The 21,826-nt window shown below is 38.3% G+C and overlaps 1 protein-coding gene across 4 annotated transcripts; it reads right to left on the bottom strand.

Moving 5' to 3' along the window:
- Positions 1-9,962: 9,962 nt before the first annotated feature.
- Positions 9,963-21,704, bottom strand: WDR53 (WD repeat domain 53). Of its 4 annotated transcripts, none has more exons than XM_068545489.1 (4): positions 21,639-21,704; positions 16,226-16,721; positions 10,944-11,118; positions 9,963-10,227 (listed from the first exon to the last, which is right to left on the bottom strand). In XM_068545489.1, exons 2-4 carry the CDS (start codon positions 16,703-16,705, stop codon positions 10,205-10,207), a joined length of 678 nt encoding a protein of 225 aa, XP_068401590.1. In that variant the 5' UTR covers positions 16,706-16,721; positions 21,639-21,704; the 3' UTR covers positions 9,963-10,204. The 4 variants fall into 4 exon arrangements, with proteins under 4 accessions (XP_068401590.1, XP_068401588.1, XP_068401587.1 ...); XM_068545487.1 differs by lacking the exon at positions 9,963-10,227 and adding an exon at positions 20,340-20,511 and having other exon boundaries at positions 10,492-11,118; positions 21,639-21,661; XM_068545486.1 differs by lacking the exon at positions 9,963-10,227 and having other exon boundaries at positions 10,492-11,118.
- Positions 21,705-21,826: the final 122 nt, after the last annotated feature.

Here is a 21,826-nt window from a genome sequence, read left to right as displayed (position 1 = left end):
AATTACTTTGGTAACTCTGCTGAAAATTTGTTTGCCATAAACGTGCAAGACAATAAGTGCATGAAAGGATGCTTAAGATCATTAGTCATTAGGGAAATGCAAAAAAAAACTACAATGAAATACCAATTCACATCCACTCCGATGGCTACAATAAAAAAGAAAAAACAAATGTTGGTGAGGATGTGGAGAAATGGGAATCCTCATAATTTGCTGCTCAGAATATAAAATGTTGCAGTAACTTTGGAAAACAATCTGGCAGTTCTTCAAAATATTAAACACATAGTTACCATATGACATAGCAATTCCACTCCTAGGTATATACTTGTTCTCAGCAGCATTAATCATAGTAGCCCCAAAGTGGAAACTACCTTGAACATCGATCAGCTGATGAATAAACAAAATGGGATATATATATACATACACACACACACACACACATATATATATACATACACACACATGTGTGTGTATGTATATATATACATACACATACAATGGAATATTATTTGGCCATAAAAAGTAATGAGGTACTGATACATGCTATAACACAGATGAATCTTGGAAACATTAGGCTAAGTGAAAGAAGCCAGTCACAAAGACCACATAGTATATGATTACATTTATATGAAATGTCCAGAATTGGCAAATCTACAGAAATAGAAAGTAGATTAATGGTGCAAGTGGTGGTATAGGGGAAATGGGGAGTAACTGCTAATGAGTACAGGGTTTCTTTTTGTGGGGGAGAGAAATTTTCTAAAATTAGGTTGTGATGGTAGTACAACCCTGTTCATTTATTAAAACCCATTGCATTGTACACTTTAATTGGGTGAATTATATGGTATTGAATTATACCTTAATAATGTTGCTTTAAAAATCCCCCTCAAAATTATTGATTTAAATTTTTTGTTCTCTAAAGCTATATTCTTGTTTCTACCAGTACCATAAAACAATTGTTATTTCCAGTGTTTGAAACAGCAGCTGTCTCCTCTCTTACACTGTTAAAATAAAATTTCTTCTAGTCACAAAACTCACATAGGCACACTAAGATTAAAAAAAAAAGTTTAGTTTCACTGATGTGTCAATTACATAAGAAACAGCAAGCTAAAGTAAACAGAAAGTATAATGGAGAACTTGCAGACCACTGGCGATACAAACTCAGACCTCAGTTTCACTCTCTTGTTTTCCTCCTGCTACGTGGGTACCACCTGACTAGTGAGAAGATGGAGGACTGCCGCTTCCCCAAACCCTTCATGGTATAGGAGGACTTCAACCTCGTGACCTTCCAAATTCTCCTCGCATATCATCCTGTATTTTTTATATTAGAAACAAAATTTTTCCATAGGTTTAATTCCTCCTTCCAAACAAGCGCATATAAAGGAATCAAGAAATAGTCAAGAAGGGAGGAAATTGCCATCACCTGTGTCTTTATAATTCACAATGTCAGCATTTGTCGGCATGTGCTACACTGTTTGCAGCTGATGCTTTAGCTCCTGAACCTGAGACGTAGAGTTGGAATGCCTGTGAACACTTGGGCCAGCCTCAGAGCTTGGCTGAGAAAGGACTACAAGCTACAAGAAAGATGCTGGGCAGGTGGGGGTGCCATCTATTACTTTCTGTTTTCAGAGGGAGGGACAGAATTACAGAGAAGCCTCATCAGATGGCAAGATGAAGCCAGGATCCTGTGTCACACATGTTTACTTTAGTCCTTCAGACAAATATGTTCCGTTCAAATACCAATTTATTCAACTTTCCTTCTGTCATGAGTACACTACACTAAGCTACAGAAAAAAGGCTCTCCTCATCAGTCCATGGTTATATAACCCCCTGTATCTGGCATAATGATATTCTATCTTTTTTTAAAATTTATTTTTGTTATTGGAGTATAATTGCTTTACAATGTTGTGTTCATTTCTGCTGTACAATGAAATGAATCAACTATATGTATACATATATCCCCTCCCTCTTGGACCTCCCCCGCCCCATCCCACACATTTAGGTCATCACAGAGCACCAAGCTGAGCTCCCTGTGCTATACAGCAGCTTCCCACTAGCTAGCTATATTATACATGGTAGTGTATTTGGCAAACCTAATATCCCAGTTCATCCCACCCTCCCCTCCCACCCCGTGACCACACATACGTTCTCTATGTCTGCATTTCTATTCCTGCCCTGCAAATAGGTTAATCTGTATCATTTTTCTAGATTCCACATATATGCATTAATATACGATATTTGTTTTTCTCTTTCTTACTTCACTCTGTATGACAGATGCTAGGTCCATCCACATCTCTACAAATGACCCATTTTCATTTCTTTTTATGGCTGAGTAATATTCCATTATATATACATACCACATCTTCTTTATCCATTCATCTGTTGATGGACATTTAGTTTATTTCCATGTCCTGGCTATTGCAAATAGTGCTTCGATGAACATTGGGGTACATGTGACTTTTTGAATTATGGTTTTCTCAAGGTATATGCCCAGGAGTGGGATTGTTGGGTCAAATGGTAGTTCTATTTTTAGTTTTCTAAGGAAACTTCATACTGTTCTCCACAGTGACTGTATCAATTTATATTCCCACCAACAGTGCAAGAGGGTTCCCTTTACTCCGCACTCTCTCCAGCATTTATTTTTTGTAGATTTTTTGATGATGGCCATTCTGACTGGTGTGAGGTGATACCTCATTGTAGTTTTGATTTGCATTTCTCTAATAATTAGTGATGATGAGCAGCTTTTCATGTGCTTCTTGGCCATCTGTATGCCTTCTTTGGAGAAATGTCTATTTAGGTCTTCTGCTCATTTTTAGATTGGGTTGTTTGTTTTTTTAATGTTGAGCTGCATGAGCTGTTTATATATTTTGGAGATTAATCCTTTGTCTGTTGATTCGTTTGCAAATATTTTCTCCCATTCTGAGGGTTGTCTTTTCGTCTTGTTTGTAGTTTCCTTTGCTTTGCAAAAGCTTTTAAGTTTCCTTAGGTCCCATTTGTTTATTTTTGTTTTTATTTCCATTACTCTAGGAGGTGAATCAAAAAAGATCTTGCTGTGATTTATGTCAAAGACTGTTCTTCCTATGTTTTCCTCTCAGAGTTTTATAGTGTCCGGTCTTACATTTAGGTCTCTAATCCATTTTGAGTTTATTTTTGTGTATGGTGTTAGGGAGTGTTCTAATTTCATTCTTTTCCATGTAGCTGTCCAGTTCTCCCAGCATCACTTATTGAAGAGACTGTCTTTTCTCCATTGTATATCCTTGCCGCCTTTGTCATAGATTAGCTGACCATAGGTGTGTGGCTTTATCTCTGGGCTTTCTATCCTGTTCCATTGATCTATATTTCTGTTTTTGTGCCAGTACCATCTTGTCTTGATTACTGTAGCTTTGTAGTATAGTCTGAAGTCCAGGAGCCTGATTCCTCCAGCTCCGTTTTTTTCCCCCAAGACTGCTTTGGCTATTCAGGGTCCTTTGTGTCTCCATACAAATTTTAAGATTTTTTGTTCTAGTTCTGTAAAAAATGCCACTGGTAATTTGATAGGGATTGCATTGAATCTGTAGATTGCTTTGGGTAGTATAGTCATTTTCACAATATTGATTCTTCCAATGCAAGAACATGGTATATCTCTCCATCTGTTAGTATCATCTTTAATTTCTTTCATCAGTGTCTTATAGTTTTCTGCATACAGGTCTTTTGTCTCCTTAGGTAGGTTTATTCCTAGGTATTTTATTCTTTTTGTTGCAGTGGTAAATGGGAGTGTTTCCTTAATTTCTCTTTCAGATTTTTCATCATTAGTGTATAGGAATGCAGGAGATTTCTGTGCATTAATTTTGTATCCTGCACCTTTACCAAATTCATTGATTAGCTCTAGTAGTTTTCTGGTGGCATCTTTAGGATTCTCTATGTATAGTAACATGTCATCCGCAAACAGTGACAGTTTTACTTCTTCTTTTCCAATTTGTATTCCTTTTATTTCTTGTTCTTCTCTGATTGCTGTGGCTAGGACTTCCAACACTATGTTGAATAATAGTGGTGAGAGTGGACATCCTTGTCTTGTTCCTGATCTTAGAGGAAATGCTTTCAGTTTTTCACCATTGAGAATGATGTTTGCTGTGGGTTTGTCATATATGGCCTTTATTATGCTGAGGTAGTTTCCCTCTATGCCCACTTTCTGGAGAGTTTTCATCCTAAATGGGTGTTGAATTTTGTCAAAAGCTTTTTCTGCATCTATTGAGATAATCATATGGTTTTTATTCTTCAATTTGTTAATAGGGTGTATCACATTGATTGATTTGCGTATATTGAAGAATCCTTGCATCCGTGAGGTAAATCCCACTTGATCATGGTGTGTGATCCTTTTAATGTGTTGTTGGATTCTGTTTGCTAGTATTTTGTTGAGGATTTTTGCATCTATATTCATCAGTGATATTGGTCTGTAATTTTCTTTTTTTGTAGTATCTTTGTCTGGTTTTGGTATCAGGGTGATGGTGGCCTCATAGAATGAGTTTGGGAGTGTTCCTTCCTCTGCAATTTTTTGGAAGAGTTTGAGAAGGATGGGTGTTAGCTCTTCTCTAAATGTTTGATAGAATTCACCTGTGAAGCCATATGGTCCTGGACTTTTGTTTGCTGGAAGATTTTTAATCACAGATTCAATTTCATTACTTGTGATTGGTCTGTTCATATTTTCTATTTCTTCCTGGTTCAGTCTTGGAAGGTTATGCCTTTCTAAGAATTTGTCCATTTCTTCCAGGTTGTCCGTTTTATTGGCATAGAGTTGCTTGTAGTAATCTCTTAGGATGCTTTGTATTTCTGTGGTGTCTGTTATAACTTCTCCTTTTTCATTTCTAATTTTATTGATTTGAGCCCTCTCCCTCTTTTTCTTGAGGAGTCTGGCTAATGGTTTATCAATTTTGTTTATCTTCTCAAAGAACCAGCTTTTAGTTTTATTGATCTTTGCTATTGTTTTCTTTGTTTGTGTTTATTTCTGCTCTGATCTTTATGATTTCTTTCCTTCTGCTAACTTTGGGTTTTGTTTGTTCTTCTTTCTCTAGTTCCTTTAGGTGTAAGGTTAGATTGTTTATTTGAGATTTTTCTTGTTTCTTGATGTAGGCTTGTATTGCTATAAACTTCCTTCTTAGAACTGCTTTTGCTGCATCCCATAGGTTTTGGATTGTCGTGTTTTCTCTGTCATTTGTCTCTAGGTATTTTTTGATTTCCTCTTTGATTTCTTCAGTGATCTCTTGGTTATTTAGTAACGTATCACGTAGCCTCCATGTGTTTGTGTTTTTTATGTTTATTTCCCCTGTAATTGATTTCTCATCTCATAGTGTTGTGATCAGGAAACATGCTTGATATGATTTCAATTTTCTTAATTTACTGCAGCTTGATTTGTGACCCAAGATGTGATCTATCTCGGAGAATGTTCTGTGCACACTTGAGAAGAAAGTGTAATCTGCTGTTTTTGGATGGAATGCCCTATAAATATCAATTAAATCTATCTGGTCTATTGTGTCATTTAAAGCTTCTGTTTCCTTATTTTCATTTTGGATGATCTGTCCATTGGTGTTGGTGAGGTGTTAAAGTGAGGTGTTAGTGAGGTGTTAAACACTATTATTAGTATTACTGTATTAGTATTAGGTGTTAAACACTATTATTGTGTTACTGTCGATTTCCTCTTTTATAGCTATTAGCAGTTGCCTTATGTATTGAGGTGCTCCTATGTTGGGTTCATATATATTTATAATTGTTATATCTTCTTCTTGGATTGATCCCTTGATCATTATGTAGTGTCCTTCCTTGTCTCTTGTAACATTCTTTATTTTAAAGTCTATTTTATCTGTTATGAGTACTACTACTCCAGCTTTCTTTTGATTTCCATTTGCATGGAATATCTTTTTCCATGCCCTCACTTTCAGTCTGTATGTGTCCCTAGGTCTGAAGTGGGTCTCTTGAAGACAGCATATATATGGGTCTTGTTTTTGTATCCATTTAGCAAGACTGTGTCTTTTGCTTGGAGCATTTAATCCATTCATGTTTAAGGTAATTATCGATATATATGTTCCTATTACCATTTTCTTAATTGTTTTGGGTTTGTTTTTGTAGGTCCTTTTCTTGTGTTTCCCACTTAGAGAAGTTCCTTTAGCATTTGTTGTAGAGCTGGTTTGGTGGTGCTGAATTCTCTTAGCTTTTGCTTGTCTGTAAAGCTTTTGATTTCTCCATCGAATCTGAATGAGGTCCTTGCTGGGTAGAGTAATCTTGGTTGTAGGTTCTTCCCTTTCATCACTTTAAATATGTCATGCCACTCCCTTCTGGCTTGTAGAGTTTCTGCTGAGAAATCAGCTGTTAACCTTATGGGAATTCCCTTGTATGTTATTTGTCATTTTTCCCTTGCTGCTTTCAATAATTTTTCTTTAATTTTCGCCACTTTGATTACTATGTGTCTCGGTGTGTTTCTCCTTGGGTTTATCCTGCCTGGGACTCTCTGCACTTCCTCGACTTGGGTGGCTATTTCCTTTCCCATGTTAGGGAAGTTTTCGACTATAATCTCTTCAAATATTTTCTCGTGTCCTTTCTCTCCTCCTTCTGGGACCCCTATAATGCGAATGTTGTCGCGTTTAGTGTTGTCCCAGAGGTCTCTTAGGCTGTCTTCATTTCTTTTCATTCTTTTTTCTTTATTCCGTTCTGCAGCAGTGAATTCCACCATTCTGTCTTGCAGGTCACTTATCTGTTCTTCTGCCTCAGTTATTCTGCTATTGATTCCTTCTAGTGTAGTTTTCATTTCAGTTATTGTATTGCTCATCTGTTTGTTCTTTAATTCTTCTAGCTCTTTGTTAAACATTTCTTGCATCTTCTCCATCTTTGCCTCCATTCTTTTTCCGAGGTCCTGGATCATCTTCACTATCATTATTCTGAATTCTTTTTCTGGAAGGTTGCCTATCTCCACTTCATTTAGTTGTTTATCTGGGGTTTTATCTTGTTCCTTCATCTGGTATATAGCCCTCTGCCTTTTCATCTTGCCTATGTTTCTGTGAATGTGGTTTTTGTTCCACAGGCTGCAGGATTGTAGTTCTTATTCTGCTGTCTGCCCTCTGTGTGGAAGCTTTTAAATTGGATGGAGTCCCACTTGTCTTTTCTTTTGTTGTTTGTGGTTTTGGTCCAAAACACCATTGTGAATACTGATATTGAATAGCTTCTTCCCTCCTGTTGAGGTCGTCTTATGTTTAAGTCTTCATGGTTTCAGGTCTTATGTTTAAGTCTTTCGAGTTAATTTCAAGTTGGTTTTTGTGAGTAGTGTAAGATAGATAGGGGTGAAATTTCATTTTTCTGCATGTGGTTATCCAGTTTTCCCAACACCATTTGCTGAAGAAATTATCCTTTCCCCACTGGATGTTCCTGGCTCACTTATCAAGTAATAGCTGACCATATATGTGGGAGTTTAATTCTGCGCTATTTTCTTCCATTGGTCTGTGTGTCCATTTTTATGCCAGTACCATACTCGTTTAATTACTATAGCTTTGTAGTGTAGTCTCAAATCAGGATGTGTGGTGGCTTTGTTTTTCTTTCTCAGGATTGCTTTAGCTATTTGGGGTTTTTTGTGGTGCCATACACATACAAATCTCAAATAAACAATCTCACCTTACACTGCAGGGGGTGGAGGTTCAATCCCTGGTCAGGGAACTAAGATCCTGCATGCTGCATGGTGTGGTAAAAAACAAACAAAAAACCCCCAAAAAAACCCCAAAACCAAAATGGTACCCTGATTCTCTGTAAGCCCAGGCTGAGGCACTTTATTTTGCTTACTTTACCATTCCTCAAACTATCATTAACTAAAGTAATCTGGGTGTATCTTATTGTTCAGCCCATACTCCCCTTCCCTGAGAACTACCTCCCCACCTATGCAGGCCCCATTGGCAATGTTGATACTAAATGACAACACCCCCCTGATCAGAGCTGATTGGATCAGAGCTAGGCACTTGACGAAGTCAGACCAATCAGATTCTCTTCAGGGCCTTGGAACTTAGACACTACTCAGTTTCTGGAATTGAAATGGGTTGCTGATGTAGCCCTGGAAGGCCATCTTTTGTCAGGTGAAAGCCACTATGCAGAAAGAAGCAGAGACAAGCGACCACAGGAACTCAGAGAGACAGAAAAGGTAGCTGCTTTGGTTCTTGGTGGCTTCCCTGGTTAGAAACGTAGAGCCAAGCTACATTTCTGTTCTGGGTTGAGAGAATTCTGCTCCTCCACTCCCCATAGTAAATTTCCCTTTTTGCTTAGGCAGTCTGAGTGGGTATCTGTTATTAGCAACAAAAAGAAGTTTAAAACTAATGTTTCAATCCTGGTTAGGGGAGGGGAGAGGGATGGACTGGGAGTTTAGGGTTGCAAACTATTACATTTAGAATGGATAAACAATAAGGTACTACTGTGTAGCACAGGAAACTATACTCAATATCCTGTGATAAACCATAATGGAAAAGAATATAAAAAAAGAATGTATGTATGTGTATAACTGAGTCACTTTGCTGCACAGCAGAAACTGGCACAACATTGTAAATCAACTATACTTCAATTAAAAAAAAAAAATCAATCCTGGTTTAATACTTCCTACCTTGTTCCCATAACATTATTCAGGCTCAATAGCTAAAATGATGCTGTACTTGGGTAATTTTTCAAAAGATTCCTCTAAATCTCCAGCGATTGCCCATGATAATTAGTTTTTACTGACATTTTAATAAATATTAGAATCACTGGATAAACACAGTGTTATGATAATGTTGTTTTCATTTCATAAAATAGTGGCATGGAAAGGACCTTAGGGGATGTCTAATTCAACCCTTCGCTTTCAAGAAAGGAAATCAAGGCCCAGAATGGCCAAGAACTTTGCCCATTGCTGGGATTAGAAACTTGTTTCTGTCAATACTCAGGCCAAGGTCCTTGTCAATGAATTTTTTAGGGCCAAGATGGTATTCTCCTTGCTTTAAATTTTAAGTGAGATCACTAAACAATATTTACTGACCGCCCACTTAATTGGTCAGGACCCTTTTAGTCACAAGTTAAAAAAAGAAAAAAAAAGCTCCAGAAATAACTTGTTTCAGGCATGGCTGGTTCCAGGCTCAACATTACTGTGAGGATTCTCTCTCTCCATCCCTAGGAAAGACTTTTCACAGGTGAGGCACCTATAAGACTCACATCCTTTCAGCTTAGCTACCTCAGCAGTACAAGCCTGATTATCCTTGGACTTCTCAGTTACGTGAGCCAATAAATTCCTTTTTATTCCCTTAAGTCAATTTGAATTTGGTTTCTGTCATGTGTAGCAAACATTGACTAAAATTGAGCTTATCAAAGAGTTCTCCACAAACAAGGATAATGGTAACCAATCAGAATCTCTCTTTAAACCTTTGAATATAAGAGTAGGCAATTTAAGCAGAAGCTGAAAGAACATGCAGAGAAATCAGCAATCCAGGGCATGATGAAAAGAAAACTTACTCTCAACATACTGTCTTGGCTTCTATTCTCTACCTCTTCTATCTACCTTACATCTTCTGCTTAGTCAGAGTTTCTGCTTATTCATAACTTCAGCTTATTCTTGGTCCTATCAGCATCACAGCCTGGATTGCTTCGTAATATCCTAAACTGATTTGACCTGGAACACTTTTCTTAGAAACGGCAAAAGGGGGCTTCCCTGGTGGCGCAGTGGTTGAGAGTTTGCCTGCCAATGCAGGGGACACGGGTTCGAGCCCTGGTCTGGGAGGATCCCACATGCCGCGGGGCAGCTGGGCCCGTGAGCCACAATTGCTGAGCCTGCGCGCCTGGAGCCTGTGCTCCGCTACAAGAGAGGCCACGATAGTGAGAGGCCCGCACACCGTGATGAGGAGTGGCCCCCACTTGCCACAATTAGGGAAAGCCCTAGCACAGAAACGAAGACCCAACACAGCCATAAATAAAAAAAAAAAAAAAAAAAAAGAAACGGCAAAAGGTGACTGTCAGCAAAGCCTTCCGGGCTTTACACAGAACAAGCAAGAACAGGTTTCCTCTTTCAACTTGGTAAAGTTCCTCATAACATCCTAGGATCAGAAATTACTAATGTTATAACTAATGCGGTGACCATATTTGGATCAGGATGTGGGCTTCCCTATGGCAGGAGGCTTGACAAGACAATGAAGATCCTTTGCAGGTAAGTAATCGTGCCTGCAATTTTCTTGGTTCCTCAAGTTACTTAACATCTCTGAGTCTTGATTCCTGTGGCAAAAAATGAAGGAAATAACCCACTTCATTGATTTGGAATAAGAAAGGAAACATGTAAAATGGCTGGTACACAATCAGTACTCAGTGAATATTAGTTCTCTTTCTCCAAATTTTAATATGTCATTTACTATAAGAAGTGTTACCCAATTATCTCCTTTTGCTCAAATGTTTTAAAATTTATATGATGGAATGGTATTATTTCCGCATATGACAAATAGTTCAAACGAAGAATCAGGATTTTTTTTAACCCATAAGAAGTTCTGCAGTTTTTCAAATGTTTTATTGGATTTAAAATTCTTTTAAGGGATATACAGATATACAATTAGTTTGATCAGCTACCAATATATTTTGGTATCCCTTTATTTTTGTACTCAAGAGCCAGTTCACTTTTTCTCCATGTTCAATACTTAACTTTGGTAAAATTTTGCCATGTTCGTCTTCACCTGCTACTGAAGCATGAGTGTTTCCACCCTGCTTGGTATAAGCTGCCCTTTTGGTTTTCTTCTTGTGGGTATGTTTTGTAGGACTCTTCTGTTTTTTCTCAACTTCACTGCTTACATCCCACAACATTATCTTCCCATCATTCCCTCCAGTAAGCAGCAAATAGGATTCTGGCAGAAAGCAGACATGGGATACCCCTAAGGTGTGGCCCTTAAATCCCAGTTCCTGTTCACACTTGACTCCCATCACCCTAAAGATTCGAATCTTACCATCTTCTGCACCGCAACTAAAAATATTGCCACATGATGCCACAGACACAGAGTGGGCTAGGGCGGGGTTTAAAAGCTGACCAGGTGATTGTGGGTCTTCCATTTCTTCTGTTTCATCCTCCTGCAAATTTGTAATCCAGAGTGGCCGGGCTTTCTGAAGGTTCCACAGCATCACCTTTAAATAAGAGGAAGTTACATAGTTACGGTTCTAGTCAGTTTGTTTAACTAACATGTTTATTCCACTTCTAACAAAATCATCAAAGTAGTCTGAGAATGATTAGTAGGATACATTTCCTGCAATATTAAAAAAAAAAAAATTCAGATGGCACCACGACATGCCAGTGGGATGCAACCCTGGTGCCAAAACTAGAATGCCAATGGGCAGTAAGGAAGATAGAATTTAGAAAACAAGATCCTGAGTAATTTTCGATTAACAAACCCATTAAAGTGTAATCCAAATTCTTAAGCAGATGCCAGTTTCTTTGAGTCATTCTACCCTGATCTCTGCAGGTAAAATTGAAGATTATGAAATTTATTAATTTTCGTCTATGCTTGTTACAAGTAAAAATACCTATCAACAAAATAAACTAAACTAGAATACCACTGAAATCATTTTTATCTGGAATGCTTTTCCTTTCCTTTCACATTACCCAAATTACTCATCCTAGGGGCATAGCTCAAATTGTGTCCCTCTAGGAAGGCTTTCCTAACTATTCCAGCCCCTTCTCTCTTTCCCATATTTAATTCCTGTCCTATTAATTGACATATACTACTAGCTTTTCAGTTTCTTGAGATTTAATTCATCTTTGCTAATGTCTAGCATAGTACCTGGAGAAAAGAGCAGAAATTCTAAACAAGTCTGTTGATTAATTTGACATCCTGGTATACTTAGCTTTTTGTTGTTGTTCCCTACCATGATCTTGGACCTACTAAGCGAATTTAAATTAAATGCTAATTAGAAACTGTTTAAAACAAAACAATAGACTCTGTGAACTGATTTTACTCTATTATCTAGCAATTTTCTTCCCATAGCAACCAATTTGAAAAAGAAAATATTCTTCATACTTTCAGAGAGAATAGACAGCTGTATTTTACCATCTAGTACTATCCCTGAATTATGACTCACAATTTAAAATGGACACTAGGATAAGCATAACCTTCTTTAGTCAAAAGCACAGATCTGAATTGACAAGATTACTACTGTTGATTATTAAGGATCTGGTTTTCTATTCAAGGTAACTTCCTTTAACTCAGCCTACTTTCAAAAGAAGCGACATCTAGTAACACTTATACTCTGCTTATACTAGGGAAGACACTGAAAATCTCTTTAGATTGGATTTATAACATTATACCAAGAGGCCAGCAATTGTTATACGTATGGGTGAAGCCAAAATACTAATAAATTGAAATAAAGTAAAATTTTAAAAATCAGAAAATGTAACAAAAATGAATGAGTAATAAAACTTGAGGGAATTCCCTAGTGGCGCAGTGGTTAAGAATCCACCTGCCAATGCAGGGGACGCAGGTTTGATCCCTGATCCAGGAAGATCCCACATGCTGCGGAGCAACTAAGCCCGTGCGCCACAACTACTGAGCCTGCACTCTAGAGTCCGCATGCCACAACTACGGTAGCCCGCGCGCCTAGAGCCCGTGCTCCGCAACAAGAAGCCCGTGCACTGCAACCAACAGTAGCCCCTACTCACCACAGCTAGGGAAAGCCCGTGTGCAGCAACGAAGCCCCAACGCAGCCAAAAAAAAAAAACTTGACATGGCAATAATCTCTATAAAAAACCTGAACACAAGGAAAATGGACATTCTAAAATCTACTAGCTTAACTGTATGGCAGGTATCCCCAAGTTCTTTTTCACATAGCCCCATAATGCTTGGATTATATTTTCTGCCCCAAGACATCCAAACATGAACTACACCTGAAGTGTTTTCAGCAGCTTAAACATTTTTGTATTTACTTAAATCATCTAAACGTGTTAATAGCCATTTCAGATTCTACCAACCCAGCAGTCATTTCCAAGTGTTGAAGATTCCCAGATTGTTCCTGCCTGGACATTCCCTTTGTACTTCTTTACTCTTCCTAACTGCCCAAGAGTCCAAGGTATCTCACAATTTCTCAACCACCTCATCAAGCAGTATCACCCTAAGCAAGAGAGGTAAGGTATTAAAAGAAAAGAATATTAAAGAAAATTGATTTGAAGGAAAAGTATACAAGAGTTGAGGGCTTAAGGTCCAATAAAACGTCAAAGGGAGAAAAAGTGGACAACTGGCAAATGTTAAGAAGTGAATGCAAGCATACCAAATTGACCCTGCTCAAAAATTTCTCCTACAAAAACATTTATTTCCACATAAAAGATTCATTTTCAAGGGGGGGAAAAAAAGGCTCCTCCACTGTCCCAATCCTTAAGTTCTGTACTAGAGATCTTTCAAACTCCAGAAAGAACAAACCTTTGAACCATTTATTTTCAAATGTGGAAATGAAAGAGAAAGAAAACCAATGTGTATGCTACAGAAATCCATGATGGCTTCAAATTTCCAAAGGTCCTTACAAGATAAAACTATATTTGAGTGGTGGTACACATGTATTTATTTAATGTTATTTTTTATACCTTATACATATATTATGAATATTATTTTGGGCCTATTTAATAAAAGATTAAGCAGTCTCAAGTGTATTAATAAATCATACTTCATTCTTAAGGTCCCTGCCTCTTTGAGTAAGCACTGCCTATTTAATTTTATTTTTTATTTATTTATTTTTAAAATTTTATTCATTTATTTATGGCTGCATTGGGTCTTTGTTGCTGCACACAGGCTTTCTCTAGTTGCAGTGAGCAGAGGCTGCTCCGTTGCAGTGTGCAGGCTTCTCATTGCAGTGGCTTCTCTTCTTGCAGAGCATGGGCTCTAGGCACGTGGGCTCAGTAGTCGTGGCTCTCGGGCTCTAGAGTGCAGGCTCAGTAATTGTGGCGCACGGGCTTAGTTGTTCCGCGGCATGTGGGATCTTCCCGGACCAGGGCTCAAACCCATGTCCCCTGCATTGGCAGGCAGATTCTTAACCACTGTACCACCAAGGAAGCCTGCACTGCCTATTTAAACCGATCTAAATCAAAGGGTATAATTTTTATAATTTGTATAATAATAAAGATAGGTGTGTTGAACACATCTATTATATGTGGCAATAATTCAATTCCTGCCTTGAGATAAAACACACTTGTTCAGAGAGAAATAACTCATCATTAATCTGATAAGAACTCCCTTCCACTATTATGCCTACATTCTTGGACTCCCCCATAGACTGGCTATTCTTAAAGTTTAGAAAAATACCAGATAATCAGGTTTTAAGAAATACTGATAAATTGGAAGAAATTATAGTTTCAATGTCAGTTAAAGAAGTAATTTTTTTAAAGTGTGGCTGTATTATCCTGGCCACTGTTGTTATATCACAACCCAATGCAGAAGTTAATCTACAGTGAATTTTTAGCAATTCTTGACAGTCAAATCAAAAAGCAATTACCAAGGGCTTCCCTGGTGGCGCAGTGGTTGAGAATCTGCCTGCCAATGCAGGGGACACGGGTTCAAGCCCTGGTCTGGGAAGATCCCACATGCCGCGGAGCAACTAAGCCCGTGTGCCACAACTACTGAGCCTGCGCGTCTGGAGCCTGTGCTCCGCAACAAGAGAGGCCGCGATAGTGAGAGGCCCACGCACCGCGATGAAGAGTGGCCCCCGCTTGCCCCAACTAGAGAAAGCCCTCGCACAGAAACGAAGACCCAACACAGCCAATAAATAAATAAATAAATAAAATAATTAAAAAAAAAAAAAAGCAATTACCTAAGCCTTCTTCTCACAAAACATTTATTTCCTATACTGTTCTCTAGCAGCTGCCTGCCACTAAACATTCTCATCTAGAACTGGAGGTAAAATGGTAAATTCTGGGTGCCTGCTTCTTATCTAATCTGTGATTGCTGCACACCTAATTGTTTATTGCCATGCCTAGTAGTTAATTAATGAACCAGTGATTGAAAACTGGTATAGCTTAAGGATGAAAGAAAGACTAGTCAAACAGACACTGTACAATCTGCCTACTTAAAACAGATATCTGACTGGTTGTGTAGGTCTTTCTGCCCAACCAAGTAAGCAGATTATCTCCACTAGGATAGAAAACGTAGGAGGTTTATAAAAGTTCTGGACAAGACCTAGGAGTAGAAAAGGAGTTTAGAGATTATGGGGTCACTGTGCCTTGAAGGTGTAAAATGATTCTCAATAGAGGCACTACAAATTTTTGGTCGGACAATTCTTTATTGTTTAGGGGCTGCCCCAGCACTGCAGGACAACCACCGATTCTTCCTACTAAATGCCAGTAGTTTAGGGGGAGGGGTGGCAGTCATAGTGACAACAACTAAAATTAGCCTCATTATTTCTGAATTATAAGGAGGTGTGGAGGGTAGAGGAGGGAATGGTAAAGACCACTGGCCAAGAAGTGGCCACAAGTCTTAGAAGATACTAATATATAGTTGGGAATGTAGATTAAATGCCTAGAACAGTGCTGGGCACACGTCATTAATAAACAATGGTTCTTTTTCTAGAAGTCATCGGTTCCCATACCAAGAACTGTTTCTACCACATTATCGATGATACTCTGTTTAAATATCTCTGGTATCACAGAGAAAAAATATAGACTTTTAAGCCAGAGAGATTGAGGTTTGAATCCCAATTCAGACAGCTGTGGGGAAACTTAACTTGAATCTCAGTTTCCTCATTTCTAAAAAAGAAATAGTAATGATCAGGGTATGATTAAAATGAAACTAACATATGTAAAGCAGTGGGAAGTAGTAAATGCTCACCAAAGAGAAGCCATGACTATTCTCACTCCAGTGATTTTTAGAGTAAAAACAATAATAGATCCAGGCCCTCCAACTTTTTTTTTTTTAAACAACAGACTTTGTAGAGAGTGGGTGATAAACTCTGACTTTAGCATGACTTTATTTAAACAGATGTTTAGAATCAAATATTTGAATTCTCATGTTTTAGGAATGTCTTAAAGCATAGAGAAAGGAAGAGTAAAAGATTAATAATCACTCTGTGAATAAAATCTACTAGACTTTGTCAAGTTAGCATTAAACATGCAGTAGAAGTAAAGCTTATGCTTCATAAATACATAAGACATGTCAGTGGAGAACAGAAAATGGAAAGATATATTTAGCCCAATTAATAATTTGATTCTGTTACCAAATCCCATCTAGAAATTACCCAAGTACTCTCTGCAAGACATCACCTGCATATCCAGTCCACATGACACCAGGCTCTGAGGTCTTTGAGGCCGAAAAGCTACAGAAGAACAGATATTGGAATGTCTCTTCAGTGATCTGCTAACTTTCTTATTTTCCAAGTCTAGGATTTTGATTGTTCCGGAGTCATCAGCAGAAGCCAGAAGGTTTTCAGTTTCATTCAATGAAACACAGTTGATTTCTTCTTCATTCGCATGAAAATCGTCCAAGGATCCTTTGAGAGACCTGACATCCAGTATGCTAATGGTTTCTCCATGTGAGGCATAGAGCTTGGTGGGGCAGGAGGGAGCGAATAAGACACTGGTAACATCGTCTGCCCCTTGGAAGCGTGTGTGTCCTAATGGAGTCCCATCTTCACCCCAAACCATGAGATCTCCACCTTCTGCTCCAGAAGCCACTAGCCCTTCTTGACTTGCATTCAGGCAGAGAACAGGAGAAGAATGTCCACCAGTCCACTTGACTGCCATAATGGCCCAGATGACTCTGTGAAGAGGGGGGAAAAATTATAATCTCACGTTTTATATAAGAACTTCATGAAAGACAAATTCAATAAGCAATATTTCATTTAATTATTAAAAGACATCTAAAAAACTCAATCAATAAAAAAAGACATTTGAAGATCAAGCCTACAAAGCCTAGTTGAACACAAGATTGTGGTGCACCTGGCTGGCACATGCCTATATGGGCTTTCCTTGCCATCAGGGGCACAGGTAAGCCTGGTCCTCCAGCCCTTGATGTGAGGCTCACATAAGAATAAACAATAAATATATTTATTTTAAATTAAGAAAAATCCTTTTTAAGAAAGGGCTGCACAATCATCAGGTTATATCCTTTATATGAATAATGTTTATAGAGAATGAGCCCTGGAACTAGACTCTCTGGGTTTGAATAGCTCTATTACCTATCAGCTGGGCAACTTTGGGGCACATTACTGAATCTCTCTATAATTCACTTTCATTCTCGATAAAATGGGGGTAATAATAACATCCATTTCACAGGATCAGATTGGATTAAATGACATAATAAATGTCAAGCACATATAATAGTGCCTGGTACGTAATGAGGGCTCAACAAATATTACCACTGCCACTTCTCTTACTTTTATTAGGCTAGTCAAAGTGGCATCATATATACTACAAAAATGGTCCTCAAAGTATGGTCTCCAGGAGCATTAGCATTACCTAGGAACTTGTTAGAAATATAAACTGTTGGACCCCACTCTAGACCCACTGAATCAGAAACTCTGGGGTTGGTACCCAGCAATGTGGTTTAACAAGCCCTCCAGGTGATTCTGATGTATGCTAGAATTTGAGAACCTGTACTATACCAGTAATCATCGGGGGAACTGGTTAAAAATGCAAACCCTTGGGTCTTACCATCGGAGACTAATTCAGTACATTATTTAATTTTATTCTCAAAACAACACTTCTGATTGGTAAATATTATTCCATTTTACAGATAGTAAAACTGAGTCTCAGAAATGTTAAATAATTTTCCCAAAGTCACCTGGCTCTTAGGATTTGTACTTGGGATCTAATACAAAGGGATCCTAAACTTCTAAACAATGAAGACCTTTTTCTAACAATTCTACTTGACAACAGGTTTAACTTGTTAGTATTCTTTGAAAGTGCAGAAAACGACTGAAAGCTGCTAATAATTCATTACTGCTTCTAAATATACTCACATCTTTTAAATCACATAATCACCTACTTGAACTTATATAACAGTAGTACTTATGTGCAAAATTTAGTTTCCTGATACACTAGGCAGCCTGTATCTATAATTGTAGCTGCCACATAATACTACCCCCTGTCGTAACTACCTCCTGTGCAAAGCAAAAAAGGAAATTGGGGCAATTTATACAACTCTAAATGGTCAAAAGGAAGCAAAGAAATCTATCTGGATAAATTTAATTTTTCATTCCACAAGACAAGGGAGAATTTATCTACTAAGAAACTGCCATAGTTGCTTTACTATTTTCAGATACGATACCTGAATTTAGTTCAATTGTACAGAGATAAATTTCCTAAAATTGTTTTGAAAAATAATTTAAAATAATCTGGCGATCTGCCTAAAACTTCTATTCCCAACACAAAGGTTATTTCCTCCACTTTTAGCCACACATACAAACAAAATCACTAACTAGACTGCAAAAAATCACCAATCTAATAATAATCGAAGTAACAGAAACAAGACCACAAAATCAGATATAGCAATTTTCATATAGATAACAAAATGGAAAAAAGACAAAAAGATACATTTTTAAATTTCAGCAGAAGCACTCAATTAGTAAACAGAGGAAACTAAATAGAGACTGAAACAAATAAGTTTTAAAGGAGAGGTTTGGAGAGGAAATGACTCAAAGGGAGATAAAGACAGGGAACTCTGGTGGTTTGATTTTTGCCGACAAGTACTGAAATAGTAGTTAAATAATTTTCTACCATAACAAAGACTTGCCAAATGTTCCAGATAAACCAAGGAAAAAGGACACTTAACACAACTTAAAATGAAAGGTATTAATATTATTTAGGCTTAGGAACTGTCATTTGTGGTGACTATTGACTTACATTATAAATACAATATCCTACCTTAAAATATGAAATTTGAATTAATCACTGAAAAGTTACAAATAGTTTTATTTAACTCTGTCATGAATCTTTAGGGTATTGACCACTTATTTCCTAAGTCAGAGTTTTAATTTTTCTACAATGAATTAACTTTAAAGTCCAGAAGTCTGCCCCCTACAGCTTTAGGATTTTGTGTCTATATAGGTTTTGGATCACTGTTGGGATATATTAGGTTTTTGCTAAGACAAGAATGAGGCAGGGTTTCTAGTACTTCTATTTCTCCATCACAGATCTACTCACAAAGGACCTAAGTAAATGCTGACTAGCAGACAAAAGTTTTAGCAGGTTTTCTTCCTAATATAACTCTTTTCCAGAAAAGAGTAACTCAATTTTAAAGATACATTTGGTTAAACTCCACCCCAAAGTGTGAGAAGTTAGGCAATAAATGAATTTTGTACTTAAAGAGACTATTATAGACAACAACACAGTTCCTGTAAATTTTTCCATAATGGAAGCAGTAGTAACTCTTGGACTATTACAAGTCCAAGGTCAGCTCTACCTTAACCTCTATGCACCAGAGTAAAGAACAAGTTAAACTTCTAATCTCTACACCACATGGATAATATTCACTGATCACCTAGCTAGTCAGAAAAATTAAAATAGAGACCTATTGTGGGGAATGTTAGGAAAAACAGTTGGGAAAGCCCCAGAAATCCATACATTCGAAGCTTTTAATTTTATCATGCAGAGTATTGATCAGGGATTCAACGAGAGCCCCCCAGATCACCTGTTTACTTAGTCTACAAAATTAAAATTATTTGTTATTATTTGAAACACATTCGAAGATCACCATCAAAAAGTGTTAAACAATCGGACTGCTGTGGTACGAAGTAGTGGGAAAAATTAACTACATATGGGTTAAATCAAAATAATCTTTCAGAAATGAGTTGTTTCTTGTTTTTCTTTTACTGGGACTGGAAAGCCTACCTGGAAATAGCTAAGTACCACTATCCCCACACTCAGGTATCAAGTCAACTAGCTTTTCTCCTAGGTAGATGCCTAAAGGGTCAAGCATGGCAATTAATCATATCCCATTGTGAATCAGTTTAATTAGATAATGGATTCCTTCCTTCTAACACCTAATGAGATCATGGAGTGAGAGGGGGCGAGGAAGGTGGGGTACTATGAGAACATTTTTATAAAGGGTGCAGTGCAAAGATGGAAGTTCTAAACAGTGAGAGGGCAGAAAGAGGGTACTGAACATGGGGGAGGGGACATGGTCAGGAGGGTGCTGAGCAGGCAAGAAAGAAAAGGAGGTAGTGATAAAGGAAATCTTTTCCTACTTTGAAATCCTACCTGGGCCACTTGGGGGGTACTTTGCCACAAAAAGTCACCTCACTGACCGGACAAGATTTGCCAGAATTATTTCATCAGATCCTTCAAAGGCTCTACCTCACACCATGGCAGACAGGATAGAGGGCAATGTCTTTAATAACTGAATGCTCTCTACTCTAAACACTTACTCCTGTCATACCTCCATGTATCCACTTGTCCTTTTCAAGTGTCTATGCCTTTAAAGCTGTTCATTCTGTCTGTTCTTTGTCCCCTTCTTGGATGCACTGACTCTACTTATCCTTGAAGCTGTAAAAGAAACTTCAGTGCCTTTCCAGACAAAACTTGGACCGTCTTCCTTGGATGGCTGAAAGCTGAAAAATGAATAATAAATAAAACTCCATAGACTGAGATCTAAATAATGTGGTAGTCACTATCATTGTAATAAGTATAGGTCAACTTTTCTTGACATGTTTGAGTTTTTCAAAGCTGGCCTCGATGTGGAGAAGCTAGATAGCAACAGAAGTGGCTGAAGGGCTGTGGCACTGGCACTAGTAAGAATGAAAAGAATCTGGGTTACTAAGCTTGGAGGAAAAAACATCTGGGAAGAAGGGACTGCCAAGTAATAACCAAACACCACCTATCAGAGAGTAGAGATGGTAGGTGCTGTTCTTTTGTTTTTACTGGAGAACAAAAAATGGATTATACACAGTAAGGGAGCTTTTGGAAAGATTCCTTACTACATAAAGGCAAGACAGTGGAATTGACTACTAAGGGAATCTGTGAAACCTATTATTATAATAATTATCTCACAGAGTTGTTCTGAGAGTTATATAAACACCCCTGTAAAGGGCCTCAGTAGGGTGCCTGGCTCACATGATAGATATTATTTTCTCGTACCAAGCATTCTTTAAAGGCTGTCAGAAAACGTTCTGGCCACCTAGGAAAACGCAATATGACTAAATAATGCTGAAACTCTTTCCCTTCCAAGAAGCCTTCTATAATTGTAGCCTCCATGTCATTCTCCCTATTGGAATTTCTCAGTTAAAAACACACTGCTTTAATTCGCCTACCAATCGTGGGTTAGTAGGAAAGACTAGGAAAAGCCACATTTTGTCCAAAAGAATGTAGCACTTAATAAGCACTTAAACGGCACTTTAAGGTTATCCAAACACTGGGGGTTGTGGGGGGGGGGGAAGGTGTTCAAATGTGGCGACCTCGCATGCTGTATACACGCTAGGACACACGTTCTGATAAGCACTGGTACTAAGGGAGAACAAGAGGCCCTGACCAGAAAAACACGACCTCACCTGCCGAAGGACTGGCTAATAAGAAGAGGGAAGTTTCATGCGTTAGATTGGAAAAGTGAAGCAGGGGCCCAAATGACTCAGCGAAAACTTATAGGAAAAGGGGTCCAGAAAAGCCGACGCGAAACCACTAGACTAAAAAGGGGAAAAGGCACCGGAGGATAGCCTGGAACCCACCGGCACTAGCCTCATACCTGCGCTTCCAGCTTCCCTCCTAGGCGCCTGGTAATGACCTCACCCGTGGGCGCCCAATCCCATCTAGCGTAGGCGGGGAGGCGCCTCAGCCAAACAGTCACATCCGGGGCCGAGAGGCACTGCGTGAGCTGGGCGTGCGCCCTTGCTTCGTGCCCTCAACCCGCATGGGGGAGCCACGGGCGCGCCA

Source organism: Eschrichtius robustus, chromosome 6 (genome assembly GCF_028021215.1).
Source record: "Eschrichtius robustus isolate mEscRob2 chromosome 6, mEscRob2.pri, whole genome shotgun sequence".
NCBI classification, from domain to species: domain Eukaryota; kingdom Metazoa; phylum Chordata; class Mammalia; order Artiodactyla; family Eschrichtiidae; genus Eschrichtius; species Eschrichtius robustus.
The sequence above is the reverse complement of the archived record's forward strand: the minus strand, read 5'-3'. Positions and strand labels throughout refer to the sequence as shown.

Excerpts from the sequence above, each read along its gene's own strand:
- WDR53 (XM_068545486.1), bottom strand. The coding sequence starts at position 16,705 with ATGGCAGTCAAGTGGACTGGTGGACATTCTTCTCCTGTTCTCTGCCTG. Across the intron at positions 11,119-16,225 it reads CATGTGGACTGGATATGCAG|GTGATGCTGTGGAACCTTCA; the intron begins GTGATGTCTTGC and ends TCTTATTTAAAG.